At 37.3% G+C, this 25688-nt stretch overlaps 2 protein-coding genes across 3 annotated transcripts in view; one reads left to right on the forward strand and one right to left on the reverse strand.

Moving 5' to 3' along the window:
- Positions 1–25688, reverse strand: part of LOC132908856 (PRL-1 phosphatase) — an 87326-nt gene that overhangs the window by 27053 nt on the left and 34585 nt on the right. The window contains exon 1 of one of the 2 annotated variants that reach the window (XM_060963245.1): positions 19116–19133. The exons of the other annotated variant lie outside the window; for it this stretch is intronic. The gene's annotated coding sequence lies outside the window, so the exon portion shown is untranslated. Of the gene's footprint in view, positions 1–19115; positions 19134–25688 lie in introns of those variants that run through there. 2 annotated transcript variants of the gene reach the window in all.
- Positions 9720–10556, forward strand: LOC132908939 (uncharacterized). The gene is made up of 2 exons (XM_060963402.1): positions 9720–10273; positions 10354–10556. The coding sequence occupies exons 1-2, from the start codon at positions 9793–9795 to the stop codon at positions 10554–10556; spliced, it is 684 nt and encodes a 227-aa protein (XP_060819385.1). The 5' UTR covers positions 9720–9792.

The raw sequence follows: 25688 nt of genomic DNA on the forward strand, positions 1-25688 counted from the left end.
TTCGAAAGAGATATTTATATTTCGATAAGTTATATATCATTTTATATTTAATTTTGTCATTATGCTTTTAATTATCTTGAAATTTAATATATTTCTGAAATATCGAGTTCTTAAATATTTTAAATATTTACTGTCAGTATTTAATCATTTTACAAAAGATTTTTCTACAAAATTTTTGATTTGTGTTCAACGACCAGAAACGATTCTCCATTTAATTCCATTAAAAGTTACAATTTACATATAGTAGATTAATTGATTAATTAAAAATCTGCATTTCGACCGATGAAATGAACTAATGGATAAGAATTGAGAACGGAGAGTCAAAAATTTCAAAACAGAGAATCAACAGAATAATTCGACTTTTTCGCTGTAAATGTTATTTTATATTTAATATTCCGGTAGGTTTATTTGGCCGAAAATGGCACGAAAAATCGTCGAACAAAAGGCACGTGCGATATGTTCGACGTACGATTGATCGCACGAAAGATGGACATTTGTCGCGAAGCGATAGATAAAAGAGGAACTCAAGAACGAACAAGGCTGTACGTTGATCGTCTACGTTCTGCGCTCTACGAGATAATGGAGTAAATAAGCGATTGTCTGCGACACTCGATGCTTTTGACATTGATAATGACGGAAATCACTTAATAAATACTATCGAGAGTATTTAATTGCTGTGTCATAATGAAACGTCACTTGAACTATCAACATTTTATTATCGTATTCGTAGGAGCTCTTGCTTCACCTTTTAAGAGCAAGTTTTTATTTATGTCTTCAAGAACAATCTCTTCGTGATTAAACAAGGGTAACTTTTCTTTTTATATTTTTTAAGGTTATTCGATGTATGTGGAATTAAAGAAACATGTGGGTAAATTGTAATTGTGGGTATTGTAAGTATATATATTAAAGTACAAAGTGTGGAATACAATGTAAGCTGATCCAGATCCTCACGCTAGCAATGTTACCCTGAGACCAAAAGAACCGCCAAAACAATGTCGTACGTGTACCGCTTATGGTCTGTCATCGACGCATTCTTTCGTCTACGCGCTATCGATGACTTCCGCGCTTGATAAACCGAAGACCAGAGTAGAGTTTTCTTAGAAGTGGCGATCATTTCAACGATATTTATTTATATTTCATTCGCCGGAAATCTAAGAACAATGTCATAGGCGTACGAATTAAAAGATCAGATAAGATTATCGGGAATATTTGAAGTAAGAAATGGGCTACAGGGGTATTAACTGCAAGCTGAACTCTTAAAATCATCTTCACCAGCTCCTATAACGAAAATTCACCGTTTTGTTTCTAGACTGTACGCAAATTTTCCACGAGTCTCTTTTCAATGAAAGATCAGTGAAATAAACATTTTGCACGTTCGACTCGTGTCTCTTAAATTCTTCCGTACTTCCGCGAACCAACGAAATTCGCAATAACGACGCGACAATTCTAAGCAAGCTGCTCCACTTGAAATAGAACGACTCGCGCCGTGTCCTAATCGCCTGGTGACGCGTCGGTTGACACCGAAATATACGATTTCCTGTGATTGGATATAATTTATTAGCGATAGTTTCCAATTCATAAATAATGTCACGTGCATCTCTGTTAATTCAGATGGAAACAGGAACGCGACAGGCGCAGTCGTGCTAGTCGTAAATATTAAATATACCTGGTAACATGATAAAGGAGTTGCTACCATCGAACGTGTAGGACGTTGCACGCAAATGTGTTAAGATCATTTAAATGTCAAGAATTCAAAATTCCTTTTATCGATGCGTACGATATACAGATAGTAGTTCTTTCGTAGTATATTCTGTTGCATTCGTTCTATTTTCATTTCATCTTTCAAGGTCGATTAATTAATAGGGATAATTGGCATGTACATTTTTGAAGAGAGGATTTTTATTTAGACAATTCGTTTATTGAATTTCGTATACGTCTTAGAAGTATATCCATTTTACATATTGATAAACAAACTGTTTATTTCGTGTTTATTTAAATTCTCCATATACTTGAAGAGTTTAATGTCTTCGTATATTGATAAATAAATAATCGATTGATTGTATACCTGTAAAGTGTATAAAGTATCGATACATTTCCTTATTCTGTTACCAAGTAGCTTCACGTATGCGAGAATTATAATAATTATTTATCAACATATCACTGTATGTACTATTTCATATATTACATCTTTACATTATCATATTAATAATTGTCTATTTGTTAAGAAATGATTCTCCCATATCATCGCTCATTTCTTTTCTCCTTTTTACAAAATCTCTTCGCGTAAAGCGCAGAGAATCAAATAATTCCACAACAACCTACAACGCCTATCTACGAATAGTCCTAAAATCACGTTTAAGGTATCAAAGAAGGATTAAAAACGAAAGAGAGACACGGCGAAGAGCAAACAATCGACGAAGAAATTCAACGACGAGGAAGCATTATAAAAGCATAGAAGCCGCTCGCGAGAGATCGCGTTTTCCAGCTGTCGACTTTTCGAACAAATCGCCATACGATCGACGAACTCTTATCTTCTCGCTACCGTTTGTTCCACACTTTCCACTACGTGCACCGTAATTCCATTTCGCTGTGCATTTTGACCACAAGCGGCAGTTCACGATTATGCAGAGACAGGATTGTGTACTAAGCCCCGCGAGTCGGATTTGTTTGCCAGATTCATCGATATCTAGAGCTTACGTTGCTTGCGATGCGATTGGAAAGGACGATTTGAAATTCGAACTAATTCGAATTAATTTATATTTGTGTGTTTTGCACAAACATGTTCCTTTTTTTTTTTTTTTTTTTTTTTTTAGCTGTTGTAATTTATTGGTGGCCAGAGAAAGTACAATTTTTAACATATATATATACGCAATAATCAAAATATTTGGTAGAATCTACGGTGTTCGATAATTCGGAGTTGTTCAGATGGTTACAACTAGCCTCTATATTAATGTGGAAAAAGTGGAAAATTTCATCGTTTGTAGAAATTTAGAAATTGGGAAGTCGTTTCGAACAAAACAGGATATTCCAATAATACACTTATCCTTCGTCGCTGCTTTACCATTCTTAAGTACACTGATCCGTCATAAACCATAGGCCATATCCATTTACTAGGACCCGCAGGGAACCTTCCTAAAATTAAAACTTTTATTTTTCTGCAAAGTCGTTCATCGCTATAATTATCTTTTACCGTTAAGGTAAAGTATAATATTCTATTCTCTATTCTATTCTTCTATTCTCTTCCAAGAACCCTAATAGAGAAGGAAAAATAAATACCAGACCATCAATTTGGATTCAGAAATAAACACTCCACCATAGAACAAATGCACAGGCTTGTCAACGAAATAATACACACAATAGAAAACAAACAATATTATACAGCCCTATTCATGGACAGAGAGAAAGCATTAGTCAAAATAAACCTCGAAAGCCTACTACAAACAATCAAGAAACAATTCCCGGAGCAAATATACCAATTAACAAAATCATACCTAAGTAACAGAACATTACAATAAATTACAAATAAATTACGATAAATTACATTACAAATAAATAGGTCCTAGGACCTATACTATACACACTATACACGGCCAACATACCAATCCCCGCTGGGGGTAGCCACCCACATGCTATATTTATTTTTATTTTTTTTTTTTTCTTCACCAATAAAATATAACACTTTACCAAATGTCCATAAGGACAAATTGTAAAATAACCAAATAAAATAAAAAAAAAAATTTATATACACAACATACCAACAACTGCCAATAGCAAAATACTGACATTCAAAACCTTGCAGAGATAACTAAAAAGAAGCGTGCAACGTACCAAAGATACATAACTGAAGAGTACTGGGCTAATATGTGGTTTTCTATTGTACTGACATAAGCGATCTGTTCATCTTTATTTGTCAAATATTATAGAACAAACAAAAACCATATTTACATCATTGGTCGACGATCGTTCGACAGGGAAACGTACGAAAGATAAGACAGCTTCGCGCTAAGTAGCGATAATCTTCCGCGTCCTACAGGCAAGCCATACAACGCGTACGTGGATACGTTCAATTTTCCAGAACACCGTTTCGTTCCGATAAATATAAAGAAAGAAGAGAATAGCTTTTTTTTCGTTCAGCCAACAAAATCCGCAGGTAATCGAAACACCGCGTAACGTGACGAAAAGTTTCCAACCGGCCGTGATTCCCCTCGGCCGAGGGAATCCGACAGATAAAACGATAAATCCACCGTCGACGTTATCGTCATCTCTGCACTTGTGATGTTACGCGTAATTAGTCTGCCACAGCGCGACTCGATAAGCCGAAATTTCGTTGAACGATTCGATCCTACGACGATTGAGCTGTAATAAAACGTACGAATCGACAGAACGGCGACTCGTATCGCGATCGCAAATCATTTGGATTCGCGCCGGTGTTCTTATCGTTAGATAAGACGAACAGAGCGGAGCAACTTTGTTTCCTTCCCCCAAATAAAAATTTCCTTTGGGCGCTTCGTGGAAACGCGAGCCGAATTAGGGCAATTTTCGAGGATAAAATAATTCTGAATGAAGATAAAAATCGGAAGATAATGCGGAAGGAATATCGTTAACGGAGAATCTTGTGGATCGAATGGCAGCGTAGAAAAATCGTCGGCGTTGATGTTCGATCGACGACAACGTTCGATTATTTTTTTTATCTACGAATTGGGTCAAAGAAAGAGCGAAGCAGATCACGATGCATATTCGTCTCTGTCGATCAGCGCTTATTCGAATTCGATCGAATGGATAATTGGAACACAATTCGAGAATCTTGAGACGTACGGATAGAAGGCTTCACCTTGAAAAGACGTCGAGTGTTCGTACTGTGTACGTGTGTATGCCTGGAATCAAGCGATATTCGATGCAACGGAATTCCAACGAGCAAGATATATTTCAATTTCAATCATACGCGTGGATAACCAGAGCTGGTGGAAATTCAGATGCAGGAAATTTACGAATATCCGCGAGGGACTTTTACTTTCTACAAACTTTTCAATAGAGCCAAGCCATTCCGATGCAGATCGATTCGACTACTTATGCATACATAGTACCTTGGTCGTTCCCCTGTGGGATAACTCGCAACTCTAATCGCGATGAAAATCATTATTTTTTGTATGCTGTAGGAAAGGAGGATCGATCGATGCCTCACTATTATTCGTAACTATTATTCGTAAGAAAAACATTTGAAAATAATTGAGCCGAATATTTTGAAATGTACTTTGCTCGAAGGGATGACAAAAAGACCTTCGAAAAAGGGTAAAATCCTTTCACTTTCCCAGTTCTACCTTAATGAACAATAACCCTAAGAAATTTCTTAACCTGAAGAATGTCTCGTAGCAATTACAGTGTAAAGCGACAATACCAAGTTTATGGCAGTTTCTTAGGATTATCGCGTATCGTCCTAAGTATGTTGTACAATTGTTGACCGAGGGATAGATTTAATAAACAAATGTGAACGGTACTTAAGCCGTAGCCTTGCCTATTAATCGTTTAACGAGACGATGTAAAGCGAAAGAAATTTAATTTTGAAACTCAAAAGAAATTCTCTATGACACGAAATTCGTTGATAGAATTTTCGACGAGTCATCTTTAACAGTTTTAATTTTATCTATATTTTTGTATACTTTTAATATATACTTTTAATTTGATCTTTTCCATAAACAATATGTGAAACCGTTAAACTCATTATGGGAAAATAGAATTAATTATTTTAATAATTTGATTATTTCTTTAATATATATATATATATATATAATACAATATAATAACGACCTCATAAAAGATATAACTTAGAAAAAACGAAGCTGGCACTCCGCTGGGGGTAGCCGCCCATATGCTATATTATTTTTTATTTATATTCTTTTTCTTCACCAACAAGATATAACACTTTACCAAATGTCCGCAAGGACAAATTGTAAAATAACCAAAATAAAATAAAAAAAAAAAATATATATATATATATAACGGAACCTGAAGGGTAGTTTCCTTTTCCTTTATTCGAACGTAAATACCATAAATCTCGAGAAAAGTAATCTGCTGTGCCTAATCCGCTCGTACGGTTCTCTATTGTTGCACGAAATCCATTTACATGTTGCATGGTTATTAACACGTATGAGCAAAACATGTGAACGATGGTAGAATCCGAAAGACAATAGAAAGAAAAGTAAAATGCGAATGAAATAAAGAGAAAGCTTTGTTAATGAATTCATCGACCTTCGTAGCTGCCATTGTATCTCTAAATTGTTCACAGCTTGAAAAATTAATCTCGAACGATATTCTTATATGAAATTTCGATTTTACAATAAAAATGTAAAATATCGAAAACATCGAACGGTCCTAACTTTGCGTAAACCTTTATTTTTCCGATAAAACTAGTTCACTGTACGACTCGCTCGTTATAAAACCTTTCGCTCTAACAGCCCCCTTCGTGTATGCTTCGGAGCGATTCGTTTCCCATTCCAACAATCGTTTCTTCGTTAAACCAAGATTTTAATAACAGTTGGCTTTGATGAACATTTCTAAAAACGAATAATAGATAGAAGTACACGCGTAAATCGTTCAAAGATTTACGTATCGTATTACAGCATTGACGATTCAAAAAAATCTCGACGATCGAAAAACAGCGATCATTCAGCGCGAACGTAATCGCTGTGGCACGCGATTGACACGGTAGCGCGAGAAACAGCTGATCGCGCGAAGGTGAATACGCGTGTCGCGGCGTAAAATTACCAACGCCAGCGAAACGAGAGGCTGAAACCCGCCGAACGAGAAACCCGAAGCAATCCGAACGTTAAAATAGAAGGCGACACGTGAATTACCATGCTTCCTCGCGTAACCGCTCGTTCTCGACGCGAACAAAGGTCAGGGTTGCCGAATGGATGCGCCCCGGTGACCGTAGTTTTTCCACGAAGCCGATGGAAAACGCGGCCCCCGAGGTCGAGCCGCACCGGTTCTGCAGTCATCGATCTGCCTCTTTTTCTCGCGAGTTCGTAACAGGTGAGCGTTAATCGCGCGACGAGAAATCCCGAGATGGAGGAAAGACGATGCAATTAACACATCGCGTTAACGAAGTTATTCTTCTCAAGTACCAGACGTTTCTACGTATATTTGATGAAAATTCTTATTTACACTGACGTTGAACGACGTGCATCAGTAACGATTTATCACCGTTGGTGGTAAATTGCGCGAGACGAAGGAGCGTAACCTGGAGAAAAATGTTCATGCAATAAAAATAGAATTAGATATATCGATATATAAAATTGTAAATATTATAAAATGTATATTTCACGTTTAAATCATTGGCAATGTTTCGCATATTTTCCAATTTCCACTTGTCTAGCTACATTTTTACGCGTCTGTTATCACCGCTATTTTTACGTTTTTTAAACGCACGAGCTGATAAAGAAACGCTCGAGAGGGAAATAAGAAAACGTGCAAATACTTTTGCCAGCCACTGTACGATATTTGTATAGGATAAAGGGTAGGTGTAAGTAGAGAAATAGAGAGCGATATATAGAGAAAACACAAAGAGTACGTAGAATAACTTTCCGAGAATAGTTTAACGATATAAATATTTATTGATAATTGTTTCGGCTAGAAATAAGTAATCGTTTCGATTTTTAAGGAATTTGATCGACGTAAAAAATCACACGGAAAAATTTTTCCACAAAACCTGAGAGGTTCCGACGGATCATAAAAGACATAACTTAGAAAACACGAAGCTGGCACCCCGCTGGGGGTAGCCACCCACATGCTATATTTATTTTATTTTATTTTTTTTATTTACCAATGAGATATAACACTTTGCCAAATGTCCTTCAGGACAAATTGTAAAAACCAAAATAAAATAAATAAAAAAAAAAAGGTTCCGACGGGACGGAATTACATTCGAATTATTACGTGAAAGATTGAGAAAGGTTATGGAATAAAATGGTTCCTATATAATTCAATAAAAATACATCGAGTAGAAATGCAAATCCGAACCAACTTTTTCCTATTTTTTGTAGCCGTTACGTGACGAATCAAACCTGACAGCTAAGTCAAACCATTACTTTCGTCTGTGTAATTCAACCCTTACGAACTAACGACGTGGTCACCGCGAATTAGCGGCACGCAATTGCAAAGTTTCTTTTTTCCGTATATGCGCTTGAAACAATGGCCAGTGGTGTTCCATACCGCTGGCCAATATATCGGTCAAGGTAGAGTTTCGATAGGAACGTTAATTTACAGATCGATCGCGCTTCGGCGCCAAGCGTCTTTACATTACCATAAATTTGGGAAATACGCAACAAGATGATGGGCCGATAGTAACACGTTGCTTCCAGTTTCGTTCGTGGTTTGACCCTTGCAAAACTGTGTCACGCGTTGCGTTACCCTCCACGTTCCTCTTTATTCGATTCTTCCAAGCTTTAACGCGTAAAACGCGGTATTATCTTTGTTATGGTAAATCGGAGACTTCTCGTAAACAATACTGCACGTTTGGCAAGCGTAAAATTTTTTCAAGAGGAAGCAGGTCTTCTCTGTGATTTAAAATCAATTTCGAGGTGCTATTTCAAAATTTCAATCTCGAGATTTCGAGATAAAAATGTTAACTACTGTTAAATAAAACAGTAAAAGAAACAATAGATGCTAAGGACGAAATGTTATATTTTTACATTACACGTTCGAATAATACGAAACCGTTATCGGTATATTAGATATAATATTGGTTACCCTGAAAGTTCGTTCCGATTTTTAAGGAATTTAATAAAATAATCAATATTACTCTGTTTCAAACTGTTTCCAAGTATATCACGCTGAGAAACGTTACCAGAAGTATCTTACCATCAAGCAATAAAATATATAAATTAAAAAAAATCGAAGAGGTGGTTTTTATAAAAAGTATACTAAAAAGAAGAATAACCTCGTAGATACGGTTGAATTTTGTACAGGGCTGTTTCTGTGTATGGCAAAATTTGACGAGAATTACGAGCAAAAAATACGGCACTGCAATACGTGACGGATAATGCTGTTCTCCACGCAAGCACATTGAATAACTAAATGATAATTTTTCTTAAAGGCTTGAACTTTAATAATTAATAATACAATTGAGTGTGATATATTTTGAAGCATAGCAAGACAGAGACTCAAGACACGTCACAATTTTTACGCTCATAGCGAGCTAGTGCTTTTCAAATTGCTCTTCGTTTTCTATTTTCCAGCGACATTTTCAGGTCGAAGATTTTAGAAAATGACAAGGATACGGATCGGCATGTTAAAAAAGCATTTAATAATGGTATGATTATTTTAACGAAAAGCAACAATTGACGCTGGCGTATCAAAAAGAAATACTATATATTCTGCCTGTATATATTGTTAACACACAGACTACCGAAGCGTCCTGTTTTGTGGCCAAGTTTTAGGACAAAAAATACAACACAAACAAGAATACACAAAAGCTGTGCTCCCCAGCGGCTTAAATCCAAAAACACAAGAATAAAAAAAAAACTCCTTGGCTAACACTCCTTATGCTAATTCATAGTTTAAATGAATTACATTCAATGTATAAAAAAAACTATTTTGGCTAAATAAACACAAACAAAATATTGTTAACACTGTCACAGAACATTGAGAAGGCGAGAAAAGTGTGAAACAAGGAAATGAAAATGAACGTTTAGTTCGACTAGCGACCGCACGAACAAGGGAGGTCCCTCGTGTAACCCTAAAGTACTGGGGGTGGGGGCCCTACTGGGGTATATAAGAGGGCCTCTTCCTGACAGCATGTCAATTCAAAGCATCGTCTCGTCTAGCCACATACATTTGGCAGATCAGAAGTGTCGAACAGTGACCAAGATTTCTCAAGACTCGTTGATCATGGAGATATTGCAACGTACGAACGATCGCTTCCGAGAAGGAGTTCCTGTCCAGGTGATGCGAATGGAATCGATTACCACCATGTGGGTCCGCATCGTTGGATTTCCGAAAATAACTCAAACACTCTATTCGGAGATGACGAATCGTGACATGGAGTACCTGCCGAAGAAGAAAAGTTTGAAAACAGGCATGCTCGTCGCCGTGCTCGCAGAGTTCGGGGGCCGCGCCATTTGGGAAAGAGCTCTCCTTTTGCAACGGACCATGGAAGGCTACATCGTCTTACTAATCGACTGGGGCTTAGAAATCGAGCAACCCCTCGATACGATACGGCTGTTGCCACGAAACTTGGCGCAGATGGCACCGTGGGCTAGAAGAATCGTCCTGCGAGGTATTGTTTTTTTCTTTTTTTTTAATTTTATTTTGGTTATTTTACAATTTGTCTTTACAATCTTTTATGAATCCTGCCAGGTGTACGAGAACAACCGGTCCAAGGGAGGCAACATCGAGTAGCCCAATTCAGCATGTTGAGACGGACAGGCACCCTAGTCGACGTCGATCCTTCTCCGGGAGAAGCAATAACAGCAAGGTTGGTGCTGGATGCAGAGCCAGGAGAAATCCAAGGAGATATGGGAGCATTTTGGTTGGAGAAGGGATACCTCGATCCACAATAATCGACACTTGCAAGATGCTTGCTCCTTTTTTCTATGTATAGAATCGTTTTGAATGTATGGTTTTGTATGTATGATTGCGTTATATTGTATATACAGTTATATTTTTCTATGTATATCTCTACTGACTTATATATCCCAAGGATATTAATATTAATGAATAAACACTAATTGAAGCTTAAAAACTTGTAAACTTTCTTTTATCCTTCCTTTCCATTCACAACAATCCTACAATATTAAATTTAATTTAAATAAAAAAAAGAAAAAAAGGAGAAAGAAAAAAAGAAAAAAAGAAAAACATATTAAATTTAAGATATCTTTTAATCTAATAATTTTTCGAATCAAATACTTGTATACTCTTCCGTAGAGAATTAAAAACTGCATGGAATCGCGTCTAAAAAAATGTTTCGTACCATTTACAAAAACAAAGACCACCCTCGAGTCTCGGATATGCATCCACCTAGAAAAGATCTGCGACCATGGCCGGATGGCCCTCTCGAAATGGGGCAAGTTCTATCTGAAATACTTTTTCCGAATAACGTACAGTTTGTATTCTACGAGATTATTTATCGTAATTCCATGTTGCTTTTGTACCATATTATTTTATATTTAGATATTCGATATAAATTCTGTAAAATTTATAATGTGAGATATAAACCTATTTAAATCTGGATTTCGATTAATGAAAAAGTCTTTTTCGATCGTTATCCAATAGTTAATTGTTTGTGATAAACAAATGTAAACAGATTCATGAAGCTTTTCCAACGACGATTCACGTAATTTCACTGTTTGCCGAGTAATGTGTTAGTTTTGGTCATTTGAGTAGATAATGCCACTGTCATGAAACGGTGTTTGTTCGGAAAGATTTCTGGGTAAATTCATTTATTACCTGTGTCAATTGGATGTAACGGAGACGTCTAAGCGAACTTGTTGCATTTAGAAAATGAAGTAAGGTAATTGAAGATCATTAGAAATGCGATATATGCGTTTGAAACTTGTGAGAAATTGAGCGTCACTCAAATAAATAAAGATGCGAAAAATAGGTTATAGAAAGAAACATAATGAATTTAACGTAGGTATAGCTGCGGAGTGGGGAAGGCAATTCTCTGGCGATAAAGAGGTAAAAATGGGAGAATATTTGACTGAAATAACCAATCCAAAATGGCAAGCTTTTGAAAGTATCAGAATTCTGAAAATCTTGGAATTAAACTAATCCGCGAGCTGGCCATGTTTTTATTTTTGATAATAAAATAAAAAATAAAAAATGAAATAAATAAAGTTCAGCAATCGAGCAATACCCTATTGTGTAATTACAGCTTGACATGTACAGCTTTCTCTGTATGTTATTATTACATTCAATTGCATAATACCTGGTTAAAAAAATTAGTTTTTTCCCCTGTAGTGGATTTTCTAATAAAAATCATTTAAAAAAAAATTTATTTATTCCGTATGTTCTATTTTTTACTTTTTTAGTCTTTATAGTTGTCGTCAGAGTTGTCACATAAAAAAGTATTTTTTCAAATTTCACCTCGGCTAAACCAACAATTATCTCCAATAGAAAATTGTCAAGTTTTTGAAATTATATCGCAGTGATATTGGAAATGAGCATGCGTTTCAAATTGCAGCTTTTTACAGCTGTACGGAAAATTAATGTTATTTCGCTTCGATAGTTTCACGCAGGCAAAACAGAAAAATAAGCTAAATAAAAACCGTTAAAAATATGACAACGTATTGCTATCTTCATTGTCTGCGATAAATTTTAACGCAGCGCGTTTTCTTTACAGGCAAAGGAGAATGTTTCTCTATTATTAATAATTAACAGGGAAAACAATTTTTCTCTGAGAAGCTGTTGTAATTGCGCTAATTTATGTGATTTTATACGTAATTATTGAATGGACATTGAGTGGCAATTCTATCTTCATTAGTATATCGATAATTCTTGATAAAAATGGTTATGAGATGAAGCAATATCTCTTCGGGGATTAATCACGGTAAATTAATGATTAATGATAATTACACAACTGTATCTATCGTACGAGTAAAATCCAGCGATATTCTATCGTTCTTCTCAAATGATGTAAATGTACATCAATGTAATATAAATGATAAATATTTTCTCGAAATGCCAGAACAAAAATAGGCTTCTACATACGAAATTTGTACATAATTTTCCCTCGTAATATTTTCTTTGCTCGCTACATATCTTCCTTTTATCAATAAAGCAGAACTTTTATTAATCGTTGCATCGTATTAAATTGACGTTTCTACGTCATATTAAACTGATTTAACTTTCTCAGGTATTTTATATTTATACAATAACAATTTTATACCCTGTGTGTTTGTACGTGTGTGTTTGGAAAACCTTAGATGTTTCTAGCTACCTTGCTACTACTGCGTTCGATGGCGAACTTTTTTACACAGGGATAGTATATTTAAAGTTCGTTGATTACACTTAAAATATTCTGCATAGCAAAAGCGCTGACAGACGTCTCTTCAACAACTTCACGTCGCGCAGAAAAAACTTATTTATACCGTATATAAAACGTCTCCGCGCATAGCCAACAACTTTCATTATAAACATTTCTCCGTGTACTGAATGGTTTAAGAGACGTTCCAACGTTTTTCAGCGAAGTAAACATAGCGTATAAGAACAGCAAAAATAATATCGTCCAGCCATGAAGAAAGACCACGATCGCAAAAAAAAAAGAGAGAAAAAGGAAATAATTGCAACTTGATTGAACAAATCCGATCCAAACTTGATCGTCGTGCCTTCTACGACGTAAAATAGCAAATTATCGATCGTCGTGTTGTCACGAAGATTCGATATCGTGGATAACAACGTGAAAATGATCGAAACAGGAAACAGTTTCGTAAGATGAATAAAAAATCGACGATTCGAGCGATTCGTGTCGGACCATATTGCCATCTCGTCGAGCGAACGAAACGCTGTGTGTACGTCGATGCGACTCGATAGCCTTGAAATTTCAACAACTGCAACGCGATTGAAATTGTAGAATGGCACCGGTTCAAGGACCAGATGGAGACTTTTCGCGATTACGAGCCGCTCGTTCTCGCAAATCGATGCGTCAAGTGGAAGGTGAGGATTTTCTCAGTTTGTTGCGAGCACACCGCGCTTTCTTTATACCAGAGAGACACCAGCTACGATAAAATTACATAGTCCACGGTATAGAATATAATCTTGTAAATGTACCGTTTCTTAAAATAGAACGATTCTGTCGTAAGAAATCTTGAAAATTGGCGCTTCGTTTATATCTTCTAGTTCAATTTAACCACTGCGCGACCATTCGCAAGTGTTCGAGTACTTTGGTTACTTTATAGTAACAGGTGGTGGTGATAGCAGGGTTTCTCTTACACCAAGTTCGTTCTATGGTCCCTTGGAATTACGATAAATATACATACAAACGTATAAGGATAGACATCGAGAGAAGGTACTTTTTGGTTTGCCAAATTTTGGTTTGGTTTTGCCAAATTTCAATCGAGTTCCTATCGATCGGTCAAACAGTGGCAAATAATAAAATTGAGTACAGTTGCTTCTCATACACCAAGTTCGTTCTATGGTTCCTTGGAAAAGGATAGACATTGAGAGAAGATAATTTATGTTTTGCCAAATTTCAATCGAGTTTCTATCGATCGGTCAAACAGTGGCAAATAATAAAATTGAGTACATTTGTTTCTCATACACCAAGTTCGTTCTATGGTCCCTTGGAATTACGAGAAACATACATACAAACGTATAAGGATAGAAATCGAGAGCAGGTAATTTTTGGTTTGGTTTTGCCAAATTTCAATCGAGTTCCTATCGATCGGTCAAACAGTGGCAAATAATAAAATTGAGTACAGTTGCTTCTCATACAAGTTCGTTCTATGGTCCCTTGGAATTACGATAAACATACATACAAACGTATAAGGATAGACATCGAGAGCAGGTAATTTATGTTTTGCCAAATTTTAATCGAGTTTCTATCGGTCGGTCAAACAGTGGCAAATAAGAAAAATGAGTACAGTTGTTTGTCTAAGTCTTCGAGAACGAGTTGCATCGTAGAGAAGAGACTGATGGAAAGCTCGCGAATAATAATCTCTTTCTTCGCGATTCGATGACGATCAGACGATCGTAACATAGATATTTCGCAAACTTCCATACGGTTGAATGTATTATATGTATTCCACGTATGAGGCTAATTTACTGGAGAAAACTTCTACACCAACCATAAACCACGTAGTTTATCGTCCATTTGTAAATAGCTACGCCACGAACGTTGTATTTCGAAAATATAGTATCAGTCAAATATTTGGAAGGTAAAGACACTGTACACGAGCAAATTTCCTGTCTACGCCTGTGCGCGAAATTATAATCTTCATAGAACGTATTTTAATATTTCAAAGACACGATATCCGTTATCAACAACGTGGAGTAAGATAAGTTTGCATTCAACGAGGATGCAAATTTATCGTTAACGTAAATTACGATAAAACAGCGTGATAATCTACTTCGTACAACACCGATTCGCGGTGGGAAACGTTGAGGGATGGTTGAGAGGATTTAACTTTAACACCCTGATGTTACAGATTAAGTTAGAGAAGACTGAATCGTAACATTAAGCGAAGTAAATGTTGCCCATTGTTCCGTGACTTTGAAATGTCAGGCGCGTATAGAAGATCGGTCTATGACCCGAAATTTTCCACAATATAATTTATTTTCACGATCTTTTTGGTATTATTAATAAACGCAGTTTAATATTTAGCTCCTATCTACCGCTCGCATATTTTACGCGTATTAATTCGATAAATTTGTATCAACGTTTAATTACGTCGTCCGAAAAGTTTCTTCCGTTTTATATTATTTTATCGAATTACGTACGATCCATTTTGTTTTATCAAGATAAAAATCACAACGTTTGACAGATTATGTTTCATGTTTGTATAAAGATGCGTCGTTGCAAAAGACGTGTCCGTAAAAGAAAGACACTTTTCGGACAACCTAATACTTTCTATTATTCCCACGTTTCGTACGTCACGTAATTTATCACCGCGCGTAAGAAGTTAATTACTCGGGAAAAATTGTTTTCTCTATATACAAATCACATTGCAGAGCTTGTCAGACAACATCCTACACGTAATACAAATTCCACCTACGAAACACCCCCGTACAAGCCTACACATCCTCTTCCCACAGCCTATTGCACGCATTCATTACAGAGAACTTCTTTGAACCGTAAAATATCAATTGCCCCTTATCATCATCGTCCTCTGTAGCGAAGAATACCGAAAGGGATAAATCTGAACACGTAGCGTTCCACATAGTCGAACGCGTTTCACCCTCGAAAATTTCTCGGTCTATCGACTCTCCGCGTTCATAAATCTCCGATTTATCTGAAAATTTGCCGTACGAATCGCAGAGTGGGTGTCGAAGCGCGCGCTCTGTTTTATAATACGTGCTAATCGCCAGTATATCGTCGATTTACGTGATTTCTCATCACAAATTACGGTGGATTGATTCGTACTTTGGTGAACTGCCTTGTTAAACAGAGAAAAAAAAAAGATACAATTGCTGTAACGCTTTACCGACCGCTAGCGGTTCAACAGCACGTTCGACCGGCAGGTCAGGCGCTCTGTTTCGATTTAGACTCTTCAATACCATTCTTTTCGTTCATCGCGAACGGTAAGACTTCAAATTGGTATAAAACTGTGGGGGGTTACAAAGCAACGCAACTGAGCAAGGTACCTTGGTACTAAATAACAAAATTATTGCTCAAACAATGAGAAAGATTGTCGGCGATGAAAAGCCGATTAATAGGTTATCGATCGGTAAGCGTAGGTGACAAAAGCCGATTAATAGGATATCGGTCGATAAACGTAGGCGACAGAAGCCGATTAATAGGTTATCGGTCGGTAAGCGTAGGCGGTAAAGGCCGACTAATAGGCTATCGGTCGGTAAAGTGTAAGTAGGAAGAAAGGAAGCAAGGGAAGAACTTTGGACACGTTAGATTGAAATTGCAAATTGCAGGTAAAAATTGGCAGGAAATGAAGCGCATTCAAGAATTATACGTTCGCGAGAGTGCGAATCACGAAGGGTTTTGGGCAGACTCGTCTACGCTTAGCACGCACGAAGACAGTCCCTTTCCAGATTGCGCGCTGTTGCATAGCGTTGCATAAGATTGCATAGTTTCGTGTGACGACCGCATTGCGCAGGTTCGACGCATTCCTAGGGAACACGCGGGTCTAGTTTGAACCTATCGAGGACGTGTCTTCCTGCGGAATTTCATTCGCGCGTCTCCGACATGTTTCATCGTCCTTCGGCGCAACCAAGTTCAATGGTGTTCCTTGGATGCTGGCACGCGAATCGAACCGAGTCTCGAACGTTGCATGTGGTTTTTTTACTCGTATCTCATACTTTTAGTCGTTTTCGTACGTTCATATTGTATCGCACAGTAGCGTGAAGAATAGCGTAGTAGATAGTAGGACACCCTGTATAAAGCCGAACTCACGAAACAGAGACGTAATGGTCCGATAACTATTACGCACGGGTGGCAGCTATTTTCGGACACACAGTTTGCAAAGAAATAGTCTATTGATAGCTTGAATGAAAATCCAGCTCGATAATTTAATTTCGGTTATTTGCATGTTCTCTGGCAGTACTTTCTAGAAAATTCAACTAGACGAAGATTTCTACGAAGCTCGTGAAGTTTCTGCGATGTTACTTTCGCACCACGATCTTTTTGTTCGTGAAATTCTTCTGTTTTTTTTTCTTTTTCTTCTTTTTTTCCCTGAATGGGAGAGAAATGCCAGGGGCTTAACGAATGTTTAATTTTGAAGCGGTTTATTCAACTTTGAACAATTTCCAAACCAAACTCCATCTCAGAAGACAAATACGAAACATCATTCGGAATGTAGAAATTTCAACTTCGAACACTTATTATGTTATTATCGGAAGAGAAGGTAAATTTGAACAAGTAACAGACGATCGAAAATGAATGGATAGATAAAATATATTAGAAGCGATAAATTTTGATCTCTTCCAGTCGGGACAAATTTCATTTCGGTTTATAACTCGTGTTATAGTTCTGGAACGTTCAACGTGGAGCGTCGTATCGTGAACAATTGGAATTGTTTGAAATTTCTTTCCAATTTTACATTTTTCCTTTTCTCAAACTAAAGGAATAGTCTGTCTCATAAAAAGAGGGAAAAATATATATTTAAAAATAATAGACAAGTTTTCTAAAACATAGTTCTCGAAAAACATAGATAATGATATAATCCGTTCGTAAATATCGCAGACGTTTTGTGTACTTTAGTGTATGCAAAGAAAAATACTTTCTATTTGAAGGAAATAATTCAAGTTTAAAAGCTGCGGCAAATAATCAAAATTTCGCAAAATAACACCCAGCAGAATCGCGAAAACAAGTATTTTTAAAGTGCAAAATTTGCGAGAAAGAAAAAAAACAGATACTATTTTTTTACGAAGGCGATTGTCGTTCGAAATAAAGTTAAAGAGTTCGCCTTACACGCGCAGAAGCGCGATAGAAACTTAGTCCAACGTTGTCCTTGATCAAATTCTATTCAAAAGCGACCTTTCATTTGGAAATTTTCACCGAAGGAACCAATTTAACTCGTGCAACGAAACCCTAGGTAAACCAAATAAATCGCTGGGTCGTGTCGAATTACCTTGTATCGGATATTTATAAATAGTTCTTTCGAAGGGATTAGAGAAGCTACTTGATGTGTGAAAACAACCGCGAAAAGCTGTCGGCTCGAAAAAACTTTTTCAATAATCGGATAACTCTGTCTTTTTCTGGGTGAACGAGTTTGAAAACATGGAAACGTTGAAAAATAAATATTTTCTCATAATTTTCTCATAATTTCGTTATTTTGTTCAATCGTCGCTTTTCCATATACAAATAACGAACTCTCTGCCACTCTCACTTCGATCCATTGAGAAATACGAAACAGCGGAAACATCGAATACCATTCATTATTAACAGAGTTTCGTAAACTCCTTATCTATACATATTCGACGAAACTGAACATGCACCAAAAACTAGAAGATATACACGAGACTACAAAGCTGGAGAAATAAATCAAACGAAACATTGAATTTTGTGAAAGCAATTTTAATTAAGCAGACTCGACAAGTGCTAAACAAGCGTGGCTACTAAAAACTGAAAACTATATACAACGCTGTTACTGTCAAAAAAAAAAAAGAAGAAAAACCAAAGAAAATATTCTCATCGCAAAAATCCATCCATTGCAAACCAACCTCAAACTATTGGTTTGGCAACTAAGTGACTGCGGATTTTGTTATTACCACCTAATGACAAAACCCGCAGTCACATAGTTGCCAACCCAATACCTAACCTCTTCTTTCATACAGCGCTCACGACGACTAATACGTTGAAAAACCGTCGCAGGAAAATGTTCGTAATAAAAGGGAGCTTCTAGCCGATCTAATAAAACAAAACAAAGCAACAAAATCTTCGACAAGAAGCTTACTAAAAATCCTGGAAAAAGCAATCGATATCGTGTTCACCGCAGCGATCGATCCACCTCAAAGAATCCGCAAAAGGCTGAATCCCTCTCTTTCGTCATCGATGAAACGTATAGGAAACGTCGGTGTCGAGTTGCCGCTCTCTCAAAAGAAACAATTATCGCGAGCTTCCGCGGAACCCATTACCCACTCGAGCAGCGGAGTCTTGATGAAAGCGCGCACCGTTGAAACAAAAATGCTCGGTGGATCGAAGAACGATGACGTCACGGTTAACTAGCGCTGCGGGGGGGTAGCCGTGGCCGTCGCGTGGGGGTGAGCCACTGTGACGTCGAATCGGTGACGTCAGACGCGGGTCATAACGTCACGAAACTCGCTGAGGTTACAGCGAAAGCGCTGTCAGAGCTTGAATTCGTTTCCACGCGTCTGTGGCTGTATTTGGTGGGGATGGGGATTAAGGGGAGCGCGGAGCGATGGGCGAATTTTGGACGCCACCCCTGGCTCTTTCGCCCTCTCGTTTCGCGAGCTTCCCGGCGCACCCTCGTCGCCACAGCTCTTCCAGACGGCGAAAGGGGGATTGAACGAGCACAGGGCGACGAACCGCGGCCATTAGGCCATGTTCACAGCGGCGGAGCTTACGTTGTAAGCGTTTCGCGCAGGCTACGGACGTGTTGGTGCGTTCTTGGGAGATTTAAAATTCTAGAAATCTACAGGATGCCGTACAACGGCTGAAAATCTGCCAATTATTTAACGTGGAACATTTATTACGACGTCCAGTTATAAGCGACGTCCACTTTAATTGCGTACAGGGTGTGACCGAGTAACATAGCAAGCGGGATTCACAGAGACGTTGCGAGAGAACGAGGAGAATTCGTAGGGCGAAAGTTTTTCGCGCGAGACTCCGTTTTCGAGATATTCAGGCTTGAAAATTTGCCAAGTACACTTGAACTTGACCAATTATCGACTGGATATGAGCAAACGACGATTGTAGCACGTTATTGTGGACGCGAAAACAAGCAAGAAACGTAAAATAGAGTTTCTCCATTTAAGGCTTTCGTGTTCAAGAAAACAGAGCTCCAACGCGCGTAGTTCTTAGAGTAAATTGAATTCTATGTTTGTCTTCTATTTTGTCACAGAGGATTGCCTCTCACCCGCTTGATATATTATTCCGTCGCACTCTGTATATTCGTACGAAAAATAAAAATTCACCAACATTCGCGGTTATTTTATTCATAAATAAATCCAGAGATCTATTAATCCATTTCCATCGCGCGTGCCTCGCAATGTAATATATACCAAACGTAACAAAATTTGTTTTGAGTTCATTGAACGAACGGAGGTGATTCGTTCGAATTTTCTAAACGATACGAAATTCTTCGAATTGTGGGAGTCGAACAGGTGTTTCGGTATTTGTTTTCTGATATCCGCCGATGCAAATTTACATTAAACCGTAACGTATATCGCAAAATACTTTGTACAACTTACTATCGAATAGAATGCTTTAATGGAATTATGGATGGATTCTTTGTCGCGTACGTACTACGCTTTAATGCCAGAGTTGGTAAATGCCACGCGCGTGGAATCTGATTTCTCGTGACATTTCGTCGTGCATCATCGAGCGAAAAAAGCGTATCAACGGAACAATGCGCCTTGTTCTCTACCCCCGGGCCACGCTTTCTCAACCGACAAGACACTTTATATTACTTTTGTCCAGGGGATTTCAACTATGCAAACGACCTGCTGCGGTTTCTCTGCGACAATCTCGCGTATTCATTCGTTTAGCTCGACGTGTACTATCGTCGCCACATTATTCTTCCGACTACTTGCTCCATTTTCGATCTGCAATTTATTTCCGCATAGCGTTAAGGAGGCAATGGCAATACGTTTCGTGTTTCGAAATTTGTCGAAACTCGTCATTTCGTGAAGGTTCGACGTTTGAAATTTTCATTATGAGACGTTCGGTTGAAAATTGTTGAAATGTTTTTAAATATATTTGCAACCTAGAACGTTCGAAAATCTTTCTCGTTTAAGACACACGAAATTTTGCAAAAATAAAACATTCGAATTTGCGATTTCCAGTTTCAAAAAATATGAAATAATTTTTTTACCTCCGTTTTTATATCGTGCTTCGTGATTATTAATACGACCATCTCCACGCAAGCTTAGCACTTTTATCAAAAAATATTACGCGCCCTATCCGGGTACTTTACACGGTTTTTGAAATAAATTTACGAACGTTCGCTGCACGTTCTATTTTATTTTCTCTATAGAACGTTCAGTCGCGATTACTACCTTCGTTCTAGTTTGCATTAAACAAAGTATTTCAAGTCCAAGACGAATCTCGGATTATTATTATTTTGTTGATTTATTTGGACAGCAGGCTTTTTACACAAAGAAGCTACATTTTCGTTTTTAATCCTTTAATTTTTAATCCTATATAATAATTTTATAAAAATATGTAAACTAAGTGCTTTAATAGATCGCGCATAGTTGTACTATATACCGTTTTCCCATCGTCCTTTATTTAAATCTTTCCATTATTACTATAAAAAAAAGACAAGTACTAACTTCCATCGATAAAAACGCTCAATTTCACCTATTGTACGCCTCCTACAAAAACAAACGCGTTGCATAGAACTAACTATTAAAAGAAGAGAGAACCTTTTTAATACGAGAGGTTTTTGCCTCAACAAAAGAAACTGAATAGAAAATTCGAAGTTGTTTTTTCAGTAGCTAAAGCATGTACGAAACGCATGTTTCAGCAAATAAACTACAAGAAGAATATTACACAGGACTAGCTATCAAAAGAAGAGAGAACATTTTTCAATAGAAAATTTGAATATCTTCTGCAAATCGTTAAATCGTACCTGAAATTATTTTACAATTTCTCCGCAATTACTTTCTTTACACTGTCTATCTATTTCGCTGTATAGCAAATTTCTCGCGCGGTTCTTAGAAATAAAATAAATCAGGTTCGAAGAATGGAAAAATAATGGGAAATTACGCGCAAAGTACCCGCCGAAGTAACAAGAAATTGCAAAGTTAACTTCGAAAAAATAGCGTTCGCGACATTTTCCCGTTTTCCAATTTACACACTCGACTCGTTTCGTGGCTCGCCAGACCATTCGCGTTCCTACCAGTAGAAAATTCAATCGCCGATAAAACACGCCTTGCTCCGATTATTCTCGAAACGTTTCGCGTACGTTTTACCGGGACTGCATTTCCAGTCAGCTCGGCGCGTTACAACGTTACAGCGAAAGAAGTCACGGCAACGGGGGGTTTCAGGTGCTCGTAAAATCGATATCGCAACTAGGACACTAGGTTATTCGGCGAACGATGATAAGGGGGCTACCTTCGGCCGAATGATCACCGCTGATAACGTCGACAACCATTGCGAGAGAGAAGGGTGGGAATAACTGGTCGGGCCGATGCAGCCAAGAATAGACGCGGCCGTGAAAGAAGGGGAACAAATGAAATTCCCGGAAGTAAACGAAAGAGCGACAAATCGCGCGGAAATTAACGCGCGTTCTCTGCGACGCCGATTTCTTCGAACTTCTTTCGTTTGCTTTGCGTGGCTCGCGTCACGCGTTAGGGATATTAATTATTTTTCCTGTCAAGCGCAACTCGCAGCGTGCGTAGGATGATTTTAGCGATTAAACCGTGCATTTCCACGAGAATTTGTATATTTTTGCGAAGCTACTTGACGCTAGCCTTAGCAATCGCGGGCAAGCGACCGGTTTCAAAATTTAGCTTGAAATTCAAACTTTATGTAAATTCTTTATGTAATATCCGAACAATCGATTTCTCAATTTTTGTCAATTTACACAAAGTTGGACGAACGAAGGGAACAACAATGAACGCGCAATTTTAAACACAATTCCGAAACCGGTTCATTTGACCGGGTCTGGCAAGGTTCCTGTTAACCGGTTAACTGCGCTCGTGTATACTCGTCGTAGCTCGTATTTATTTACGCGCTCCATGACCTAGCCCCATGACGGATTTCTGAAACTAAACTCCGCGGTTAAATGGTTAAACGAATGCGAGATTTCAGAGATTTACTTCGACAGCTGATTCTCATGACGATTAACGCCGAGGTTTAAATAACTTTGCATATGACTGTTTAGTATCAACAGTGACACACGACTTAACCTTTTGCGCACTAACGTCGCATATACGCGTTCTGCGTAAGCCATCAATTTCGCCGAGCAACTCGTATATGCGTTCGACGAAAACAACAGATACAGCCGAATGACTCATATGTATGTCCCAGGTAAACGAGTCGCTATGAGCGAGAAACTTATTAACAACTGAGTAATTGAGGATTTTGTTAATATCATCTAATGACAAAATCCGCGATCACTTAGTGGCCGAGCCAATATGTACGCGTTCGACGCAAACAACCGATACAACCAAAAGGCTCGTATGCGTGACATTTTAATTATCCTGCGGAGAATCTGTGCATGTATATACGTCTAGAATTTAACATCTATGAAGGAAAAGCGTGTCTACGCAGAAGCGTGCGCTGGCAATTTTAAATGGCAGCAGCACGGGCCCTATTGTACGACTTGGACTCTGAACCGTCCCGACCGCAAAGGGTTTCCTTTCTTTTTCTTTTGAAAGAATTTGACAATCAACTCTCATTAAGAATTATAAGTAAATTATTCTGGCGTGGTATTAAATCGTTATTTAATTTACTACTTTTCTAAATAGAACTCGATAATTTTTTCATCAACCGTACGACGCGTTTTTTTTTAAAAAGAAAGAGTATCGAGATACTGTGGTCAAAAATTGCTTCTTAATTTAAAAAAAACGTTCGATTCGATGTAACTGTAATTTTGTAAAATTCCGCATATGAGAAAGACGGAAAAATGCGTTTATATTTTCCGTCTCATAAAAGATATAACTTAGAAAAAACGAAGCTGGCACCCCGCTGGGGGTAGCCACCCACATGCTATATTTATTTTTATTTTATTTTTTTTCTTCACCAATAAGATATAACACTTTACCAAATGTCCGCAAGGACAAATTGTAAAATAACCAAAATAAAATAAAAAAAAAACTCTCATTGAGAATTATAAGTAAATTATTCTGGCGTGGTATTAAATCGTTATTTAATTTACTACTTTTCTAAATAGAACTCGATAATTTTTTCATCAACCGTACGACGCGTTTTTTTTTAAAAAGAAAGAGTATCGAGATACTGTGGTCAAAAATTGCTTCTTAATTTAAAAAAAACGTTCGATTCGATGTAACTGTAATTTTGTAAAATTCCGCATATGAGAAAGACGGAAAAATGCGTTTATATTTTCCGTCTCATAAAAGATATAACTTAGAAAAAACGAAGCTGGCACCCCGCTGGGGGTAGCCACCCACATGCTATATTTATTTTTATTTTATTTTTTTTTCTTCACCAACAAGATATAACACTTTACCAAATGTCCGCAAGGACAAATTGTAAAATAACCAAAATAAAATAAAAAAAAAAAACTCTCATTGAGAATTATAAGTAAATTATTCTGGCGTGTATAATAGGTGATTATCGTATGTTTGATCCTAGCTGAAACTAATCTTTAAATCTACACCAAAGGGTTAAGAAATGTAAATTTCAGAGAAGACACGTTCCGAGCCGGCTTCGGTGTAAGCGGCACGAGTACGTAGAACCGATGGAATTATAAATATGTCGTTTTGCAGGATAAAAATAGAAATCTAAGTAGATCTTCTATTGGATAAATGAAAATTTCAAATTGTTCGAGTCGTGTCGCTATCGGTGTACCAAGTAGCGATACGTTGCGCGTATTTTGTATCTGTCTTCGTGTCGTCATAATTGTTCTTCGTGTTCGCGATAATTTTGAATTACCTACGAATGGATAAACATCCGAGATCTAGTAAAGATTAGACTGCGGATTTTTCGAACCTGCAAAAGCGTATGCAAAATGTAATAAGCGTAATAAGCAAAGATATGCAAAATAGAAATGGAGTACCTTTTGTAACGCGTAACAGGCAAAACAATGTTTCTTCGAAGCATGTAAAAGTTGAAATCGAATAGAAGAAACAATTTTGGCAGATACGATATAGATAATTTCGAGCGCTTTCAAAAATATTTCAGCAAAAATGCGTTTATCGCGTCAGATAATTGTAATCGGAATCCTTGAAAAATTCGATTTATCAATAAGTAAACGATCATTATTATCTGTAATCTGCACAAATCGACGAACCTACGTGGAAGTTACGAAAATTCTCGATCCAAAAGTAAACGATCCAGCGAGATATTAAAATGGACAAGATTACGTCTTATGGAACACTAAATTCTCCGTTCTTTTTCTCTTATCGTTGAAATTACCCTCGATGATAATAAACATTTTGTTACGTATATTGTACGAAACATTTTACGATAAACGAAAAGGAAAAACCTAAACGAAACAAGAAAATTGCACGAGTTAACGAAAATCGTTTCGACTTCGTCAGTTAGCCGTTGTATTAGTTATTTACTTTGCAAAATATTTATTTATCCTTCAAGATTCGGGTTTAGAGACAGAAAGGGAAGCAGCTCCAAGTTTCTATCGACATCTCGTTGATTCGAAAGAAATTTTGAATTCCTAACAAATTCACGCGTTTCAAATTTATCGTAAGCGCAA

This window comes from Bombus pascuorum, chromosome 7 (assembly GCF_905332965.1).
Source record: "Bombus pascuorum chromosome 7, iyBomPasc1.1, whole genome shotgun sequence".
NCBI classification, from domain to species: Eukaryota; Metazoa; Arthropoda; class Insecta; order Hymenoptera; family Apidae; genus Bombus; species Bombus pascuorum.